Genomic DNA, 22,293 nt, shown 5'->3' with positions numbered 1-22,293 from the left:
TCATACATTTTTATTAAAAAAAATCTTTATGAAATTAGCGGAATCATATGACTCCGACGTGACATTCTACCCATAAAAGTAAACTATTATCGGCAATAATTGGAATAAAAAATAGAATCTTGAAGTGTTATATTTATGGAGAGATAATCATTTTAAAAGTAATGCTTCATTATGAACTATTATAACTTTTAAATTTCATTTCATTTATTACATATAAACATATAAACATATTCAAGACTCCACCCAATGCATTATTTCAATCTTTATATTGTTTCGTCAAATTAAATTGCCCTATAAATTGTTTAGATTTTCTCCACTATAAAATACTATCTCTCTCTCTAGATCTCTCTCATATACAACGTACACAATAATCTGCAAATTGTGCAGGTTACATGCTCGTATAAATAATTTTAGTGTACATTTATTTTTTGTCATGAAAATAAATGTTGTCGAAGAGTTGAATGAAATTTTAGAAGATGAAACTCTCTAGTTTGGATTGAAAATTCATCCCATCTCATCTCATCATTACAACTTTTTCAAATTTTCACATAAAATATAATAAACAATTCAACTTTTTTAAATTTTAAAACAATAATAATATTAAAAAAATAATATTTTAATAATATTTTATTCAACTTATCTAAAATTATATCAATTCATCTCGACTCAATAAAAGTATTTTTGGTACTCAAAAGATGAAAAGTGAAATTTTTTTTCTTGAAAAAACTGAAATTTTTTAAAAGTTTTTGTTTCTAGAAAAATCTGAAAATTCCTCTCTTCACTTGTCGGTCTCATTTTCTGAGTTTTGGCTAGGCAGACTTCACTGCACTTTATTCCCAAAAACTTTGCGAGAAAGAAAACACCAAATTATTATATTTTTTAAGCAAAACAGAAAATTAAAGACAAATCAAATAGTGAAAAGATGGTGATGACATAATCGATGACGAATAGAGAGGCCGAAAAGTGGCAGCCCTTCTTGCTGGCCCGAAATCAGCTACAATTTCCAATTTTCCAGGTAGAAACGTAGCCACTTACGTGATCAAAGGTAATTCCTCACCGGCTGGCATTATCATAAAATGAAAAATTTTATTTATTATTATTTATTTTATTTATTTTTTTCTTATTAAATATATAATATATAAATAATAATTAGAAGAATTTAATTAGTTTAAATAAATAAAATAAAAAATAAAAATAAATTTAATATGTAATGTATAAAAATGATGAATAATAAATCTCTTATAAAAAAGGAAAGACACATAAGCAATGAAAGGGAATAAGAAAAAGTAATTGTTTGGTTCAGATATAAAGATGTTAACCTTTTTATATTATTTTTTATAATTGAAGTTATTTCACAATATCTTATATATTTAGTTTATACACTCATTATATAATTAAATTCTCAGTAATATTATATATAATTTTAGAATATGTAAGTTTCATATAATTATTTTAAAAAATAATAGAATTTATAATTAAACCTATAATCTTAGAACTATAAGTATTATTTGAATTTCTATTATTAGGATAAAAAAAGTGAGTAAATTTCTATTATTTTTATTATTTCTAGGGCCACCGACACTTCTACCAATTTTTATTTTATTTTTTAGTTTTTTTAAATTCTTTTAAATATTTTTAAAAAAATAAAAAAATAAAAAATTATTAAAAAATATTTTCTTAACCAGTAACTTTAAAAAAAAAAAAAGGTACAAAATATCGATACAAAATGTTCGGTGGATGTACAATTTCCCATAAAAGAACTGTACGAGGAAAAGGATTCGAGTTTGAGATGTACTGACAGTCAAACACTGAATGACCTAAGCAATGACGAAGAGGATGTTAGATTGGATATTGTAAGGTTTTGTGAACTCTGCTTCAAGTTATTTATGGTATTACAAAGATACGATAGTGTTATAATTTTATAACGAAAATGGAAAGAAACTTCCTACCATTACTAAGATCATTCATATTGAATTAGTCAAATATTATTTTATTTTTAAATTTAACAAATATCATCTATATTTATTTCACATTGAATTAATTAAATTGTTTTTATCTAAACTATAAGTTACAGTAAATCTATTCTTCTTTTTAAATATGAAAAAAATTATGATAAGTCTAAAAGTATTTTTTGATATTATTATATTATAGATATGAAATTTTTATTCATATAATATTTTATCATTTATATACATATGAGATTATTATATTATACATTATTAAATTATTAAAATAAAAATGAATATGATTGTTGGAGGTTATTGAAGATTATAAAAATAAAATATAAATTAATTAAAAAAATATAAATAATAATATTTTATTATTATAGAGAGAGTAATGACTAATCTAATGTAGAATTTAAATTTTAAATGATTAATTAAAAGTGAAAAAATTACGTATTAATCTAAATTTGAAAAATAAGATGATGAATCAAATTTGAAAAATAAGATGATGAATCAAATGCTAACGCTATAAGAGAAGACAAATAAGTGATTCTTTCTCACTCGTCATATCTCCTGCCCTCTGTATATATACATATATATACACACGTCTGAGACGCATTGAGACATCGAATCTTGAGTACAGAAACACTACTTCTAAAAAGATGGCGCAAGGAAACGAAGTCCAAATTCCAAGGGTGAAACTGGGCAATCAAGGCCTTGAGGTAACTCTCAATTTCAGTCCTTGCATATCCGTTTCAATTTTATTTTTCAAGAATGTTCCACTTGCATCTGTTCAAGTCGTATTTTTTGAGAACTTTGTATTCAGGATTATTCTCGGCAAAAAGCGCCGGGAATATGAATATGAAGAGTAATGAGAGAGAGAAGAGCCGGGTAGGAAATCTCTCTCTTAGAAATTTTACTATAGGGACTGCTTAAGTGCAGTATGGATATCTGAAAGCGCATCCTGTACCATCAGCAATAACATCCATTTTCTTAAACATAAAATAGGAACGATTTTCATCCTAAGCTATTGTTACAGGTTTTGGAAATCATGAAAGATTCTAAATAATAGTTTTCTTTATTGGAATAATTTTTTGGTGCTGTTTTGTCACTCCAATTCACTGTAATTCTTATTTCTTTTGTTCTTTTATTCCCAGGTTTCAAAGTTGGGGTTTGGATGTATGGGCCTGAGTGGAGCATATAATTCTCCTGTCTCTGATGAGGATGGAATCTCAGTAATAAAGCATGCTTTCAGTAAGGGAATCACTTTCTTTGATACATCCGACATTTATGGGCCTCATACTAATGAAATTCTGCTTGGGAAGGTGTTTATTACCAATTTGTGGTTTTTTATGTTGTTCTGTTGTTAGCAAATTGTTAACATTTGAGGAACACAATAAACCTTTGTGACATTAACTGAAAAAATAAATTATATATCCTCCAGGCCTTGAAGCAATTGCCAAGAGAGAAAATTCAAATAGCCACCAAATTTGGCATCAAAAGACTGTTGTTATCTTCTGGTATGGATGTGGACGGTAGTCCGGAATATGTTCGCTCATGCTGTGAGGCGAGCTTGAAGCGCCTTGATGTGGAATATATTGATCTGTATTATCAGCATCGGGTAGACACAAAAGTACCTATAGAAGAAACTGTAAGTGAATTTTTCTCTGTTTCAGCTAATGTCTGTAATGGGTGGTTTTGCTTATTTTTTTGTTTTGCAGTTTGAAACCGTCATGTAAATTGGTCTATCTGAAGCCATTAGATGGCAAAACTCATTAGGTGCATCTTATTGGTTTGTAGATTGGTGAACTTAAGAAACTGGTGGAAGAGGGAAAAGTCAAGTATATTGGTCTATCTGAAGCCAGCCCTGACACAATAAGGAGGGCACATGCTATCCATCCAATCACAGCTCTACAAATGGAGTGGTCTCTCTGGACACGTGATATTGAGGAAGAGATAATCCCACTTTGCAGGTTTGTTCAATTTATAGCTCTAATATTTACTCATTATGTTATCCAGAATTATGACTTGATGGTTTTGTGCATGCAGGGAACTTGGAATTGGAATAGTTCCATACAGTCCTCTTGGTCGTGGCTTTTTTGCTGGCAAAGGAGTTGTGGAAAGTTTGGCCACAGATAGCAGCTTGGTATAAATTTCACCAATATTTTCCCATCCATTTATTAGCTTTTAAAAATGTCTATTTAGTTGCCTTTAGAAGGACTTGATTCCACTTGGTATTGATTCTTTTTCTTAGAGAAACTCTTCCTTAAAGAACTTTTTGTGTAAATGCATCACTTTTCTCTGTTTTTGTAAGTTGTTACGTGTCTTTTAGCAATGCTTTGTATTTTATTTTAAGAACCATACTATATAGTATAGTGTACTTGAGTATTTCAACACTTTTGTCTTTGTGCAAAAATATTACCAAACTTAACTGAATCCAGCTCTTTTTTTTTTTTTTTTTTTTTTATTTGAAGGCCCATCATCCTCGGTTCCAAGGGGAGAATTTGGACAAGAACAAGACCATTTATACTCAGATAGAAAGCCTTGCTAGAAAGCATGAATGCAATCCTGCCCAGCTAGCAATAGCATGGGTTCTCGAACAAGGGGATGATGTTGTCCCTATACCTGGTGAGTGAATTTCACATTTTAGCCCTGACTAGTTTAAAGTGGTCTAAAGTTTGCTTTGTGTGATCTTTTTTCCTTAAAAAATGTGGTGGAAACAGAGTGAAAGTGAAAAATAAGTAGCTGAAGTTCTATCCGATGCCTGCTGTAATGATGGAAAAGCTTTAAATTGGTCTAATTTGCGAGTTTCCAATCATATTCATTTAGCACACATACAGTAGCTTTAGATTTCAGATGTGCTACATCCCTTTATGGTCCCCGGAATTTTAACTCTAGAATGTAGAGCTCAATTTACACTGCAATTTCTGCAGGAATTGTGATACTAATGCATGATTGCTTGTATCTCCTTTTAAAAAATAAAGCTAGTTGACACATTCACCTGCATTTCCTCGCTATTCAATTATAGGGACAACCAAGATCAAGAACCTGGATAACAATATTGGCTCTTTGAAGGTCAAACTTACAGGAGAAGCTCTAAAAGAGATATCTGATGCTGTACCCATAGAAGAGGTAGCCGGTAGTAGAAGCTATACAAACACGGATCATTTACAATGGAAGTTTGCCAACACTCCACCAAAGAAATGATCCTCTTTACTTACACTTCAATTAGCAGCATGCTTATGTAAACGTTTTGAGAATGATATTAGTATCGTTTGCCTTGTATGTATCACACGTTATTAGATGTTTCGGACGTTTGTTCTTCACTATTTTTAAGGATCTTGTGGAATAAATTTTATTATTGGGCAAACCATTTGCAAATCAACACTTCCTCAGAACTCCGATGTTGTACAATAAAAACCATCAAAACAAAAAGCAACTATCTTTTACCACATAGTAGCATTGTTGGTTCCAGTCGCAGGATAGATTGGTCCTCACATAGCTCTGCCAATTCCTTCTCAGGCAAAGTCACTGCCACAGTCCTTGTAAATCCTTCTTCAGTTGAAGGCGTTACCACAATCAATCCTTCTCCCTCCACATTTCCGACATGATATGAGGCGTGAACCGGCTTTCTATCCTTGTTGAACATTGCGTGTATCGACGATGATCTAGCAGAACTTTCTGCCATCGTGCTAGGGACGATCATGTGTTCGAAGCTAATGCAGGTCAGCTCAGGGCCAAACATCCTAAAGGGTGGTGCAAATTTCCCTCCCTCTACCTTTTGTGCTTCAAACCAATCTATTACTGACCAAACCTCTTCCTCCTCCATACCCAACATATGGCTGTGCACTGACTGCACAACATGTCCCAACTCTCCCTGGCCCATCTCTCCTCCCTCCAATGACAACATTGAGAAGTGCAACGCATTGCCAAAATACCCAAATGGGAGTGAACCTTTCAATAGCCTCCTAAAGTCCGTACAGATTGAGAGGGAGTGTGCAGAGCCATTTTTGGGGCCCTTCACACGTGTGATACGTGTCCAAAAGAATGCGGCTAGAAAATCAAAAGGAGTGGCATCGGGGCAATCTTGATGGACTTCTGAGAGGCATTGTTTGATGACTGAAGTGGGAAATTTGAAGGTGGCTGAGGCCATTTTGAGTGAGGAAGCCTGTGCTTTGGACTTGGCTGCATAATATTCGGCTGATTTTGTGTTTACGTTGGGAACCGGACGGCCATGCAGTGCCATGGAGTTGAAGAAAGGTGGATGCTCGATGGGTTCCATTCGGTAAGTCTCGGCCCATGACTTGAAGAGTAGAGTTGCAGAGGTTGGGTCTGCAAGCATGTGTGGACAACTTAATCCGATTGCTACTCCCCCTCCTTCAAACTCGTTTATCTGCATATCGAAATGGATTCAATTTTAGGGTAAAAAATAAATGTGACTTTTTTCTTGCTCTTAATTATTATTTTTAAAAAAAAAATAAAAACCGAATAATGTCAAACTTAGGATTTATCATAATTGGACAAGTGGAATAATAGTTTAACAAAAATTCTATGCAATTATTTTTGTGTATTCTTTACGCACTTGATTTACTTGATTTAATTAATATGATTGATCGTGAAACTTTTTTTGATAAAAAATAATTATTTTAATTAATTACATTAATAAAGTACATCAAAAATATGCAAAAGTGACTTAAATAACAAATCTATTAAAAAAAAAGAAAAAAACTCGACCATTAAGCCGACCAACCTAAATGGCAGCATATTTAATGGGGAAAGACAACCTACCCGAAGTGATGCCTACTGCCATATTCAATTCCTTGCAAAGTTGGGCAGGAAAACCCACCAGTTAGCCAATCCAAAAATCCTTGTATTTTTTTCCCAAATACGCTATGCATTTCCAATACTTTCTTGGAAGCATGTTTAGTCAAAATAGCAGGATGAAAAAACGCATTATCTACAAGCTTCTAAGAATGCAGATATATACGTGTATGTGTGTATATGTATGTATGCATACCTGTAGTCGGAAAGATGACCATATAGTAGGATCTTGGGGCATGTCGTCCCACACCGTCAGATCCCTCTCCTCGGACCCATCAGCAGAGCTCAGCCACTCATGGAGGCTGACCCCAACTTTGGCCCGGAAGACTCGGACTCCGGCATCATTACACTTCACTTCCCAGTTACCGTTGTCTGCTCGGCTCAACCGACCGGTAACCGAAGGGTAGAGGGAAAGAACCTCTGACAAAGACTCCCTCAAGGGGTTCAAGTCGAAGTATTGGAACAGGTTTTCCTCGTAGTAAAAGATGACGTGGAGGGTGTGGAGCGCCAGGGCATGATCCAGCGCAGATAAAGGATGCGTGTTTCCCGGCCCGAAAGGTTTGCTGGAAACTACAGTCAGTTTTGAGTGTACTCCTACCCTGCTGCTCTTTTTGCTCGACATTCCTCACACTCGAACGAACAAACAAACAAACAAACCAAACACACACAACACAGAGAAAAAGAGCCTGAGTTTATAACAAACACATTATATATCTACGCGGTTCTGTCTTTGTGCGTGCATATCTATATCCATATCTATATATATATATATATATAGATATATATATATATGCATATGTATTTTAAGGACAAATGAGGATTGGTGGAGATGGAAAGCAGGGCCTTGTTAATAAAGGAGGCTGGTGTTTGTTGAGTGTCATTATGGCTTTGTGGCCGGTTGCCGTCCCTACTTGGGATGCATTAATGGCACACTTGCATATGCGGTACCTACTTAATTTGTAATTATCATCTCATAAAAGCTGAAGTTCGTGAAATTAAGAAAAAGTAAAACAAAACAATAATAGAAGCGGAATGAATTGTACAACTTTCGAATAGATTTGGAGCTTGTATTTGAGCTATAATACGTTAAATCTAATTCCCATTAAAAAGAACTTTGTAATATGATGTACAGTAAGCTACATCAGTTTGTAAACTTTACTTCTGTCACATATCTTCGTGAACCGAATCACAGTTAACAAAGCTTGGTTACATCTATGGTTGGTTCAAGAATTAGGCAGTTTAATTAAATATTGACTATCCAAAGTCCTCCAAAAATCACTTTATTAAGCGAAAAAAGGTTAAAAGAATGTGAAATACACTTGCATATTTACTGACTTCAAATATATTAATTTCACTTGAATGTTAACGTTTATTGGTTCATGTAAATTATTTCATGCATATGGAGGAGGGTAATAAATTAGTTAATGGGATAATGAATTAAAACACCAAAAATAAGGAGACAAGGATTGGGTGACTCCATCGCTAGTAATAACCACGCGAGTGACAAATTCAAGTTTACCAATATTATGAAATTATATGTATTTTTATTTTCGAGCAATGCTACACAACCTCCCATCCTCCACACACCATATTTTTTTAAAATTTTAAAATTTTTTAATATTTTTTTTAAATTTTTGTTTGAGTTTATTCTTTTTAAACTAATTTAATTTTTCTATTCATTATTGATATATTAAATATTTGATAAAAGAAAAAAATAATAAAAATTTAAAAAAGTGTGATGTGTGGAGGTTGTATAAATAGTAAAAAGTTGTGTAGATTTTTTATTTTCCTTATAGTTACCATTTTTTTTTTATAAGAAAACAACTTCATTAATGAAACTCAGCCTTACAAGTGATTGTCAGTCCCGAGGACTTTAGAAATTACATCAGGAAAAGATCGCCACCACATGCTAATATCATTAACATTCTAAGCAAATCTAGCAAGCCTCTGTGCTGCTACATTACCCATTCGACCCACATGCTAAACTTCACAGCTTCTGAACCTTGTCATCAGCTCCTTAGTATGTATCCTTTATAACATTGCCTCGCATGCATTGATATGAGAGGTTGTAACTAGGGGTATAACCGGTCCGGTCCGGTCTAATTTTAGACAAAATCTAAGATCGAACTGGTATGTACCAGTTTTATATTTTCCAAAACCGATTACACACGGGTTACCCTCTTAAACTGGTACTTCCGGTTTTACCAGTTTCTGGTCCGGTCCGGTCTGGTTTTTCGATTTTTTTTAAAATGTAAATTTCATAGTTTGTCATTAAAAATTTGTTTATAAAATAAAAAAAAACTGATTTAAAAAAATCTGTTTTACAAACTGTTATTACAAAAAATCTGTTTTAACTTTAAATAAAAAAATCTGCTTTACTAAAAATTACTTCAATAAAAAATCTGTTTTATTACAAAAAATCTGTTTTACTATAAAAAATCTGTTTTACTACAAAAAATCTGATTCACTACAAAAAATCTGATTCCCTCCAAAAAATTGTTTTACTAAAAAACTGGAAAAAAATCTGAAAAAAACTGGAAAAAAACTATTTTACAAACTTATAAATATAACTACTACAAAAACTGAAAAAAAAAATCTACAATGAGCTGCCTTATCTACAATAAATCCTTGCATGTTAAAGGAAATAATTTAGTACTTACACATATATTTTTTAGAGCAATCACAAGAAATTCAAGAATGGACATTAACAAACCTATGAGCCTATGGTAGAAAATAAGTTCAAAAGTCTAAATTAGAAGTCCAAAAGTCCAACAAATTACAAGTCCAAAAGTCTAAATTACAAGTCCAAAAAATTACAAGTCCAAACACTTAAAAAGTCTGAATTACAAGTCTAAAAATCCAACAAATTACAAGTCCAAATTATAATAACTTAGAACATCCAACAAAAAACTTCAATAACTATGCACCAAGCCACCAACTCCAATAGTCCCTTCAACAATCAAGCAATTAATTCTAATAAAAAGTTAGTAATTACATTAAATAATAAAAAATTAAAGAAATATGTTATACAAGTTGACATACCTTAAATTTAATTATCTCCGGCCAAAGAAGTAGGTCTTGAAGAATTCTCTAGATCTTCCATGAGCTCTACACAAAAGGGGAAAAAAAAAAGCATAATAATTAAAACAAATTACTAATATGATTTACACTTTAGATATAGTTAAAGAAAATGTGAATGATGCTACATACCTGTATCAATTTTCTCAAACTCCTCAACATCATCTATTAAAGTACGAATGTTAATCGGGGCAGAAGAACGGAGCCAATTTTGTGTACAAATAAGAGCTTCTACCATAAGTGGAGATAGGCTACTGCGGAACGGATCAAGTACTCGACCTGCTGTGCTAAAAGCTGACTCAGAGGCCACTGTAGATATCGGAACTGCAAGAACATCCCGCGCAACTCTTGAAAGCACGCAGTATCTAATGGAGTTGACCTTCCACCAAGTCAACAAGTCGAATTTCACATCATCTTCTTCACATTTTTCAGATAAATATCTCTCCAATTCAGATTTAGTCGCCAAAGAGTTATCCGACTCCAAACACTTCTTAATTTGTGCATGGATTAATGATTTGAAATCACCTTGACCTACCCCAACAGTTGAACTTGTACTACCAGCCCCTCTCTCGCTTGATTGGCTTATAGTTTGATCTTGTATCCCAACATTACTTTCATCATTTTCACAATAACTATCATATAAACGAGTCAAGGCATCTTGAACCCAATCCACCAACATAAAAACTTTTGAACTATTATCCTCATATATTCCTTCAAAAATATATGTTAAACCACGCAATTTATACCGAGGATCAAAAACCAACCCAACATACAACAAAAGATTCATTTTTTCAATATTTCCCCAATACTTCTCATATTTAGATTTCATACTAAATGCCATTGTCCTCAAATTATGAGGCCCTTCCACACACTCCATGTTAATTGCAGCTTGAATTGTTGCTAACTCAAATAAAAAAACTATTGCAAGTGACATAATTGGTCTCCGAGAAACGCAAGTTGCATCATAAAAAAGTTTCAAAAAGTTTGCAAACAACCTACTCTTATCCCAATCATCCATGGTTGGAGGCCCTAACTTGGATGCCCCTCCTCTATCCAACTCACTAACACCATCATCATCATCACTATCATCTTCCCCAACACTCTTAATATATCCCGGATCTTCATCCTCTAGCCGTTCAAATGCTTTTTGAAATTTTTCAGCCCTATCCAACATCATATAAGTGGAGTTCCAACGGGTTGCTACATCTAAGCATACACCACTTTTACAAGTAATACCATCATTGTCACAACATTGCTTAAATGTGTTCAACCTTTGTGGAGATGATTTTACATACTTCACAGCTCCTCTAATTCTTGCAATTGATTGATCATATTCTTTCAACCCATCCCGAACAATTAAGTTCAAGATATGAGCATAACATCTCATATGCAAGAACTCATGTTCCAAAATCGTATCACTTCTATTCTTTGTCTTTCTTTTGAGATACGAAACTACCACATTATTTGAACTTGCATTATCAAGTGTAATTGTAAACATTTTGGGCCTCCCCCATTCAAGCAAACACATTTCAATTTGTTTACCTAGTGTCTCACCCTTATGGTTTTCAACCTTACAAAAATTGATAATTTTTTTGTGCATGTTCCATTCTTCATCAATAAAATGTGCAGTGAGACACATGTAATTAAAATTTTGCACGGATGTCCATGTATCCGTGGTTAGACAAATGCGCTGCCCCTTAAAAGCACTTCTCAGCTTGTCTTTCTCTCTCAAATAAAATTTATAAATATCTTTTGCAACCGTTACACGTGATGGAATCGCATTCCATCTAGATTGCACAACAAGCATGGCTTTTTTAAACCCCTCCCCTTCCACATGTTTAAAAGGAAGCTCATCAACAACCAACATTTCTGCTAAGACTTCTCTACACGCCTCAACACTAAAAGCAATAGGTACAAGCCCCCACTGCTTGATCCAGACTGAAAACCCAATATAGATTGGTTTCTATCCACTTTCCTAACTGGAGACTTCTTACATGTTTTTTCCAAGTGCCCCAACATAGATTTTGTGCCATTTATATTAGGATCACAAGCATAAGTCATCCCACAAAGGTTACATGAAGCCCTAGGTTTCGACTTATCCTCAGTATGAATCTTTGTAAAATAATCCCAAACTATTGATCTTTTCCTACCAATAGATGGCTTACTTATATTAGATTTGGGAGAAAGCGGATCATTAGTCGCCATTGATTCCATAGTCCTTTGACTCCTTTCCATTATAGGTTGAATATTGCAGTGTGTTTCTGTTTCATTTGAAGGATCCATATGTGATTCTGTAATAACAAAAATAAACATTAATTGTTGAGTAACTTTTAAGAAAAAATTGATAAACATTAAGAAAAAATAATAATGATTAGTAACTTTTATCAACAAATAATGATTAGTTACTAATTTACCCTAAAATCACAATAGAGAAATTATATTACCCTAGAACAAGAACTTAACTTTATAGAACATATATTAAATTATTAATATCATAACTAAGTAGTGTTGGTTATAAACACGGTAACGTTAGTATACTGTCTTTTGTATTACTTTTTAATTTTTATGTGCTTTGATTTGAAACTGTCTACCACAAGAAAGAACTGAACGAACTTTAGCATCTTAAAATAAATTATCCTCAACTTTTACATCGATTTTGTGAGATACGATTAAAATAAATTATCCTCAACTGAATCCTAATATCACAAAATTTAATCACAAAAACCCTAATATCACAAAACTGAAAACCCAATCACTATTCACAAAAATCTCAATATCACAAAACCTAATCACAAAAATCTTAATATCACAAAATCCAATCACATAAATCTTAATATGTAATTTCAAAAAAAAAAAAACTTACCCAGGGGACTGAGAGACGAGAGCGGGAGAGACGAGACGAGTACTAGACTCGGGAGAGACGAGTACTTGAGAGTCTGAGACTGAGAGCAGGAGAGATTGAGATTTGAGCTGAAACGGCGCTGCGTGAGAGACAGAGGCTGGAGGCTGGAGCACTGGAGCAGATAAGGCGATTTTACTTTCCGTTCAAATGCTTTTTAGGGTTGAAGACTTGAAGTGTAATGAGTCAATGACTAATGAATCGTAATGATTCAATGAAGGCTGAACGCTGAAGCTTGCGGGACCCGTGTAATGACTATGTGTTTTATTCTTAAATGATATTATGAATTTAATATAACTATATATAAATATTTGTAAATTTTAATACTGATACATTTATTTAATAGACTATAGTAATTTAATATAACTATATATAAATATTTGTAATACTGATACCAAAGGCGTATATCCCAGGTAGAATAATAAGATATTAATAAAAGAAAATGTATTAATAAAAATTAAAGGCGGTAAGACCGGCCATATGCATGATAACAAAGAAGGCAGGCGGTATAACCAACCATATGCATGAGGAAATAAATATTGAAGAAAAGAGATATGAAATAAACTTCTTCATTAAGAACATAATACTTACAAGGAGATTAATTCTCAAAGGAGTTGGGAGCTGAAGACATGAGAGAAGGACGATTGAAAGATTTATAAAGAGAGGAGGACAGGACTAGACTGGAGAGGTTTGGACGAGAGAGGAAGGGATTTCAGATTAGAAATTCTGAATACCCTTCTTGCCACGTGAACCCCTTTATATAGACACTAAAACAGTAACTCTAATAATACATGAACAGTACCGGCCGTTATAAGAACAGTATCAGCCGACGCTAAAGACAAACACAGTACCGGCCGACATTAAAGATAAGAACAGTGTCAGCCGACACTAAAAACAAACATAGTACAGAACACGTAATCTTGTACAGAATTATTTGTCGGTTTGCTAGGCAATAATCTGTCACGAATAACTTTCTAGAGGGATAATATTTTGACAATTTCTGCATGTCATGCTGGTTAGTCGGATAATAATTTTTTGGAGTCACATATTCTGATGATCATAATTTGCTAATTCCAATTCAAACGAATCTTGAGAATCCATCAGTTGTACCGGATGGTAAGGTGAATAATCTTGAGAAGGAGATACAGCTTGGTTGCCCTGAAATTGAGAGGCCTGTTGAGAAGGAGAGGCCTGATGGGCTGGTGATAATGCGGATTGCTGTAGTGGAGATAATCTGGGTTGTGCTTCTTCTTCATCGTCACTATCTGATATTTGTGACATCACTTTAGCTAATTTTTTCAAATCCTTCTTGTTTGTAATGGATGCTAATTGTGCTTACTTGATTCTTTTAATTGATAAATTTCTTCTTCTTCTGAAGAACTAACCCCATCTTCACTTGAATGTATTATAAAAATGTCCATTAATTTGTCTTTTAATGTTTCGGATATATCTAATTCATTAATTTATTGTTTGACTTTACAATAAATTAATGGACAAATTAATGGACATTTTTATAATACATTCAAGTGAAGATGAGGTTAGTTTTTCAAAATAAGAAGAAATTTATCAATTAAAAGAATCAAGTTTTTCAGAACAATCTTCCGATAGTGAATTAGAAGAAAATGAAGTACATATTTGTAATTGTCTAAGTAAGGATAATTGCATTTGTAACAAAACCATTAATGTACTTTCAAAATAAGAAGACATTATACTAGAATTAATAGACAAAATCAACAACCCTCAAGAAAGAAAAGATTATTTAGAAAAATTAAAAGATACATTTAATAATCAAAATACTACAATAACTTCATCCTCAACACCTTACAATTTTTCAGAAATAATAGGTAGATTTAAAACTGACAAACAGAAAATTATGATTCAAGATATACAACAAGAAATCAATGAGATAAAACAAGAAATTAGAAATTTAAAAACATCCAATCTTAAATTAGAAGTTTCAAACGAACAACTATTACAAAAAATTATATTATTAAAAATAGAGAAAAATGGGAAAAATCTTCATGAAGAAAAACATAATATTGAACAGGGAGAATGTTCAACATTAGATAAAACGGACAATTTCATTAATATTCTTAATAAGATAAATTTTAAAAAATGGTATGTTGAAGTAACAGTTTCAATTAATCAAGAATTCTCTTTTACTACAATTGCCCTATTAGATACAGGAGCGGACCTAAATTGTATACAAGAGGGATTAATACCTTCTAAATATTTTGAAAAAACAAAAGAAACATTATCCCAAGCCAATGGAACAAAATTGAATATAAATTATAAATTATCCAATGCACATATCTGTAATAATGGACTTTGCTTTAAAACAACATTCATTTTAGTAAAAAATATTAATACCAAAGTAATCTTAGGAAATCCCTTTCTTGCGCTACTTTACCCTTTCTCTATAACAGAAGAAAGAATTTCTACTAAAATACTTGGACAAGAGATACAATTTAAATTCATGTTTCCCCCGGTACTAAAAGAAATTAACTCTTTAAAGAAAATTTCATTAACCAGAGAAATTAATTTTTTAACAAAAAATAGAATTAGAAGAAAGGAAAACCAAATAAACTTCTTAAAACAAGAATTAAAATATAAAAGAATTCGAGAACAGTTAAAAGACCCATTATCAACCTAAAAAATTGGTAATTTCAAAATTACAATTGAAAATGAAATATGCTCTAACCTACCCAATACCTTCAGGAACAGAAAACAACACATAGTAGAATTACCCTATGAAAAAGAATTTTCTGAGAAAAACATTCCAACCAAGGCTAGACCTATCCAAATGAATAACGAATTACTAGAATATTGTAAAAAAGAAATTAATGATTTAAAAACAAAAGGATTAATAAGGAAAAGTAAATCACCATGGAGTTGTGCTGTCTTTTTTTTTAGATCTAGTATCAAAAGATCTGGTGTCAAAATTTTGGGATTTATTTCTAGAAATTGATGTAAGAATAGATCTGGGTATATGATAACTGGAGGGTGCTGGAGAGGAATAATAGATTAGACTATTGATGGAATAATAGATCTGGGTGTATGCTATATAATATATTAGACTATATAATAGATTAATAGTATTAATATTAGTCTATTAGTATAGTTATATTATATATATTAGTATTAGTTATAGTGATTTAGTATAACTATATTAGTATAACTATAATTATAGTCTATATTAAACTATTAGTATTAGACTATTAGTTAAATCGTTATAGACTTGTATATTAGTATTGCTATATAATATATTAGACTATATAATAGTATTAATATTAGCCTATTAGTATAGTTATATATTAGTATTAGTTATAAACTATATATTAGTATTAGTTATAAACTTTTAGTGATTTAGTATAGCTATATTAGTATAACTATAGTCTATAGTGATTTAGTATAACTATATTAGTATAAGTATAACTATGTCTATATTAAACTATTAGTATTAGACTATTAGTTAAATAGTTATAGACTTATATTTTTTTTTTTTTATAGAAGAGCCGAGATCACCTGTCCATGAGTGACCCATTCCCAAATTTTATTAATAGCCCTCACTTTTGGCGGAGGAATACTGTGGTTATAGACCGACACCTAGTATTACAAAAAATTCCGCTCCCAGGTGTCAAAATTACCAAAAAAGCATCAAATTAAAGACTTACTAAAAAGGACAACCAAGCAAAAACCAATCCTGCAAAAAAAACCACCAAAAACCAACAATGTTAACCCAAAAAATATAACGACATAAACACTTACCAAACCAACCTAAAATACCGCATGAACATGACGCTAACAGCAACGCAATGAAGGCAAACCCAGGGTATCCAAACGGATTAAACCACGAAGCACCCTAGGCACCTCCCTAAAAAATCTCCACTCAGAATTAAGACCCGACGCACCACTCCGGGCCAACCAATCTGCAGCTTTATTTCCTTCTCTATAAACATGACGAACTACGCACACCATAGAATCCATAAGAGCCAACGTATTTTCCCAAAAATCTTCCAAGTACCACACACCACACCTTCTCCTATTCCACCACGAAATCACCACTTGAGAATCTAATTCAATTTCCACAAAATTAATCCCCAGTTCCTTACAGGCTTTGAGTCCCTGAAGAACAGCTAACAACTCCGCTCTATTGCTGGTTCCGACTCCAATATAAGAATTAAAAGCATAAACCATAAGACCTCGATCGTTCCTAATGATACCGCCCACCCCTGAAGAACCTAGATTACCAAGACTACTCCCATCTGTATTCAATTTAAACCACCCTTGAGCTGGCTTTTGCCAAACCACTATCTTTAAATACTTCCTATCAGGAACCAATGCTGGAATATTCAATGACTGTAACACCTGAGATTCATGTGTAGAACATTTGCTAACCTTTTTCATATCTCGAACTACTAATCCCATCCATCTACTAATAGAAAGCCGAACCGAAAAAATAGACTGAAGCCTTCCCTCCATACGTGCAGTACATCGTCTACACCAAAGATGCCAAATAATAATAGAAGGTAGAAGCCCCACTATTATTCCCAGCTGAGAATTAGAATATGCCCGTCGAAACCAAATTTGCACCTTCTCCCTCCAAGTAAGATCAATAGGAATACCAAAAATAGATCCATAAAAATGCCATATTGCCGATGCAAACTCACCTGTAAGTAACACATGGTTTTGATCTTCATAATTACCTTCATCACAACAATCACAACGAGAAACTATCTGGATCCCAATGCACCGAAGACGATCATCTACGCTTAAGGCCATGTTCCACACTTTCCACATTAAAACCGAAATTTTAAGTGGAAGTAACTTATGCCACACCCAAGGATGCCACTCCATACTAGATCCTTGTACTCTAATGTAATCCCAAGCGGATTTAGTAGAAAAATTCCCACTGTCATTCTTCATCCAGATCAAGACATCAGAGCCTCCCTTACACCCAGCCAAAACCTCAACAATATCCTCCACATTATCATGACCAACCAACGTACTCAAAAACTCCACATCCCAACTATTGGACAACTTACACTCTTTAACTTTCAACATCGGATTACCCACTATCTGGAACTCAATTAGAGGACCCCATCTCTCCATTTGTCATACCAAAATAAAATATTACCATCTCTAACTCTCCACTTAGCATTATTAAGAACACTCGGAATACTTTTGACAATCATTTTCCAAAACCTCGTTCCTTTTCTCATATCAATAAGACACCAAATCGAAGATCCCACATATTTTCCTTTAAAGAAACTAGCCCACAGGGATTCTCCTTTCAAAAGATTCCATGCAAACCTCATGCGCAAAGCTTTTTGTATATCTCCCAAATTCTGCAAACCAAGACCACCCTCCTCTATTGGCTTACAAATACTCTCCCATGCCACCCACTTTTTTTTCCTTTTACCATTAATCTCTCCCCAAAAAAATGTGCTCAACATTCAGTTTAGTTCTTTAATAATAGATTGGGGAACCTGCAATACTGCAAATATTTGTAAAGCCATACTAGACAGCACATGGCGAAGTAAAATTAAACGGCCACCCGCTGATAATAATTTCATTTTCCAACCACTGATTTTGTTCCAGACTTTGTTAATCATCTCCTCTAGATGCTCATGCTTAAGACGCCCAAATACAATCGGAACCCCAAGATATTTAAAAGGAAACAAGCCTTCGGAGAACCCTGCCAGCCTTTTAAGAGCTCTCTTTCTTACTAACAAAATTTTTGGAGAATAAAATATGGCCGTCTTTTCTTTACTAAGTTGCTGACCTGACCAATTTTCATACTTTTCAAAAACCAACAACAGTTCCTTCACCGATTTCTTTCCTCCATTCAGAAAAATAACAATATCATCAGCGTACATAAGGTGAGAAATATGAGGAGTCCCTCTTGATTGGGAAAATTTTCCAATCTTTTTCCAACAAAGCTTTGTTTCAAAAGTCTAGAAAGCACTTCTTGAAGGATAATAAAGAGATAAGGCGAAAGGGGATCCCCTTGGCGCAAACCCCGCCTCCCTTGAAAGAAACCTTTCGTCGTTCCATTAAGCATCACAGAATACCACACATTTGAAATACAAGCACAAATAAGTTCACAAAAAGAAGAAGGAAAGCCAAAACACCTCAATACCTCAATCAAAAAGTTCCACTCCACCCGATCATATGCTTTAGCCATATCAACTTTAATCATTATATTACCACCGTGTGTCGTCCTCTTCAATGAGTGAACCATTTCCTGGGTAAGACTGATATTCTCAAAAATACTCCGCCCAGGTATAAACGCTCCTTGCTCTAGAGAAATCATTTTGGGAAGAAGACCTGTCATACGATTCACAATAATTTTCGAACAAATTTTGTAGAAGACTGAACAAAGGCTTATTGGCCTAAATTTATCAAACCCCGAAGGCACATCTACCTTCGGGATAAGCACAATAAAAGAAGCCGAATAAAATCTCGGAAGGCGTTTGGATAGAAAAATTCTGAAATAGCTTCTAAGACCTCAACTTTAACCACCTCCCAACAACTCATAAAAAAACCCGCGCCAAAACCATCTGGGCCCGGGGAACTATTAATAGGAATAGATGATAGGGCCTCTTTCACTTCAACCAACGAAGGGAACCCACAAAGCCGGACACAATCCTCTTCATTAATAACCGACGATATCAATCTAGTTAAATCAGGCACCTCCCTTGCCGGATTAGATCTCTGAAGAAACTCAGAAAAATAATCAACAGCACCAAGATGAATTTCTTCCGGAGAATTAAACTCCATCCCATTCGAAGTTCTCAACTTATGAATTTTCCTATGCCTTTTATTAGATAACCACACATGAAAAAATTTTGTGTTCCTATCACCATCCATTCTCCATTTGATTTTAGCCATCTGCGCCAGTCTTATATCCTCCCTTCGCCTCCAAGAATACAACTCATTAGAACACCTCACTTGCTCCCGTTCAATATCATTATCCCAATCTCTCTGCAACAAATGTTCAAGACTCTCAACCTTATCTTCAAGAATAGCAATATGATTATTAGTTCTCCCAAACACCCTCTTGTTCCATTCACGTAACGCCACCTTAAGTTTTTTAAGTTTGCTAGCTAATTTAAAAAGCCCCGAACCTATGACAGATTCAGACCACACATTTTGAACAAAATTCATAAAATCCGGGTGTTCAACCCACATTTGCTGAAATCGAAATGGAGGGGGGCCATAAGAGAAAGGATCAATTAAAAATTCTATAAACATAGGACAATGATCCGACGTTGTCCTTGGAAGATACGAACAATGAGCATTCGGGAATAAAGTCAGGAAATTTGCATCAAGTAACACTCGATCCAACTTTGCCCAAGCTCTAGATAATCCCTGCTGACCATTGCACCATGTAAACTTACCTCCTTGTGAATTCATTTCCATCAGCCTGCCCTGATGAATCCATCTATTAAACTCATCCATTGCAACTCTATTCCGTGGACGCCCACCACACCTTTCCACATCCGACCGAATTATGTTGAAGTCTCCAGCAAACAAGCAAGGCTCAACACCCATTCTATCCGAACTCAGCTCCTCCCAAATCATCTGTCTCTCATACCTATTACACTTAGCATAAATAAAATTGCCCAAGAAATGAAAATCTCCTTCGCTAATACGTAAAGACACGTACTGCGAACTCCTGTGGACCACTTGCACATCCACTTCATTTTTCCAAAACACCCAGAGTTTTCCACCATCATTCTCATTTGTTATCACCTTATCAAACTGCAATATCCGCATGAAACTCTGGATTTTGTCCACACTCTGAAAAGGTTCCAGCAACACTGCCATCTTTGGCTTATGTTTAGACAGCAGTTTTTGTAAACGTCTCTTAGAAGTACCTAAACCTCTTATATTCCAGACTAATATTGAACCAGTCATTGAGTAAACTTTTGTGTTCTAGTGATCACCCGCCTGGAGCTCCTGATTTTCTCAAACTGCCGCTTTTGATATTTTCTCTTTACAACTTCATCTTCTGCATCTGAATGATATTCCTTCTCCTGCAAAAATACTTCCGTATTTTTCTCAGGTTCCGGATCAGACATTGAACCATCTTCCAAGCGTACCTCTTCCTCATGAACATTATTAACCTCCTTTTCTGCAGAACTAGGAACTACTTCCCCCTCCCTCATGTCCGTTTCCAACTCTGTTTCCATTAAGTGGTTCGAGCAATCCATTTTTCCTTCAAAACTTACTGGGTTCATTTCTTCTGCAAGATCCGCAATCTCAAGATTTTCCTCTTGATCCTTTTCCAGTTCCAACTCCTCAACCAAAAGAATGGGATCAACTAACACCTGATTCTCTTCAGTACCTTTGTTTGTTTCAACTTCTGTATCCTTAACAACTGGGGTAGTAATCTTTTCCGTTGGCTCTTCCACAATCGGTTCTTGTTGTCGAACCCACACATTACTTCCTGCACTCTTTTTCCCAGCACGGCAAGTCTTTAAATTGTGCCCCTGTATTTTACACTTAGAACAGAACGCAGGCAGAGTTTCATATATAATTTCTTGCTTTCGGCTAGTTCCCAGACCAGGCATCCCAATCCAAAAATAAGGTAAAGGTTTCTTTGCAGCATCCATTTCCACACAAATACGAGCACCATCGGTTCGAGTAAGACAACGAGTAGAGTTATCACTTCTAATAAATCTACCAATAGGGGCTGTAAGAATTTTAAGAAAGGACTCATGATAATAGTTAGGAGGCAAACCTGAAAGTACAATCCACACCGGTACAATCGAGGGTTCTTCTTCTTCTTTAAAGTTTGGAGTCCAGTGAAATGGACGGTAAGGAATCCCGTCTACATCATTAACTTCACGAGCCAGAGCCTTCATGCAGTCTTCTTCCGAAACCATTCTGATAAATACATTCCGAGGATGCCTCATGTTAGAAACGACTGGAATGCCATCAAGATTCCATCGCTTTTGAATGAAGGCCCTAATGGCATCCAAGGATGGTCGGTTCCTCAGAAACTTCGAAACAATCGAGTACCGAAAAGGCTCGGCAGATCGTTGGATTTCCTCCTTAGAAAACTGGAAAAAAATTTCGCCATCCTTGGTTTTCGGCAGATGGTGCGCCACAGACATTTCTGGAAGAGGCTGAGAAACCACCGATACGAGATCCACGAAGAGACGTCGACCTCCGTTGTTAGCAGCAGCAGCCATAGAGTACTTGCGTCAAAAGTAGCAGGAAAAAACTTTCAAGAAGAAAGCCATTCTTGGAGCGTTCTTGGAGCGTCGTATTTCTTCATCCCCTTGGACTATTAGTATGGTTATAAGTTATATATTAGTATTAGTTATAAACTATATATTTAATATTAGTATTAGTTATAAACTTTTAGTATTAATTATAACTATAGTCTATAGTCTATATTAGACTATTAGTATTAGTTAAATAGTTATAGACTTATATATTATAATATTAATATTAGTATAGCTAAATAATATATCAGACTATATAATAGTATTAATATAAGACTATTGGCATAGTTATAAGTTATATATTAGTATTAGT

The 22,293-nt window shown here is 34.1% G+C and overlaps 4 protein-coding genes across 4 annotated transcripts; 1 reads left to right on the top strand and 3 right to left on the bottom strand.

Annotated features, from left to right (window-relative positions):
- Positions 1–2,516: 2,516 nt before the first annotated feature.
- Positions 2,517–5,324, top strand: LOC121260828 (probable aldo-keto reductase 1). The gene is made up of 7 exons (XM_041162863.1): positions 2,517–2,665; positions 3,101–3,268; positions 3,388–3,594; positions 3,744–3,916; positions 3,993–4,089; positions 4,418–4,571; positions 4,972–5,324. The coding sequence occupies exons 1-7, from the start codon at positions 2,606–2,608 to the stop codon at positions 5,148–5,150; spliced, it is 1,038 nt and encodes a 345-aa protein (XP_041018797.1). The 5' UTR covers positions 2,517–2,605; the 3' UTR covers positions 5,151–5,324.
- LOC121260826 (shikimate O-hydroxycinnamoyltransferase-like) lies at positions 5,293–7,540 on the bottom strand. Its single transcript, XM_041162862.1, has 2 exons — positions 6,961–7,540; positions 5,293–6,336 (listed from the first exon to the last, which is right to left on the bottom strand). The coding sequence occupies exons 1-2, from the start codon at positions 7,384–7,386 to the stop codon at positions 5,383–5,385; spliced, it is 1,380 nt and encodes a 459-aa protein (XP_041018796.1). The 5' UTR covers positions 7,387–7,540; the 3' UTR covers positions 5,293–5,382.
- A 2,273-nt stretch (positions 7,541–9,813) lies between these two features.
- Positions 9,814–11,370, bottom strand: LOC121260121 (zinc finger BED domain-containing protein RICESLEEPER 2-like). Its single transcript, XM_041161971.1, has 2 exons — positions 9,975–11,370; positions 9,814–9,872 (listed from the first exon to the last, which is right to left on the bottom strand). The coding sequence occupies exons 1-2, from the start codon at positions 11,368–11,370 to the stop codon at positions 9,814–9,816; spliced, it is 1,455 nt and encodes a 484-aa protein (XP_041017905.1).
- A 7,794-nt stretch (positions 11,371–19,164) lies between these two features.
- Positions 19,165–20,574, bottom strand: LOC121260120. The gene has a single exon (XM_041161969.1). The coding sequence runs from the start codon at positions 20,572–20,574 to the stop codon at positions 19,165–19,167; it is 1,410 nt and encodes a 469-aa protein (XP_041017903.1).
- Positions 20,575–22,293: the final 1,719 nt, after the last annotated feature.

Source organism: Juglans microcarpa x Juglans regia, chromosome 4D (assembly GCF_004785595.1).
Source record: "Juglans microcarpa x Juglans regia isolate MS1-56 chromosome 4D, Jm3101_v1.0, whole genome shotgun sequence".
Lineage (NCBI taxonomy): Eukaryota > Viridiplantae > Streptophyta > Magnoliopsida > Fagales > Juglandaceae > Juglans > Juglans microcarpa x Juglans regia.
Note: the sequence above shows the minus strand (reverse complement) of the source record. Positions and strands in the feature narration are given on the sequence as shown.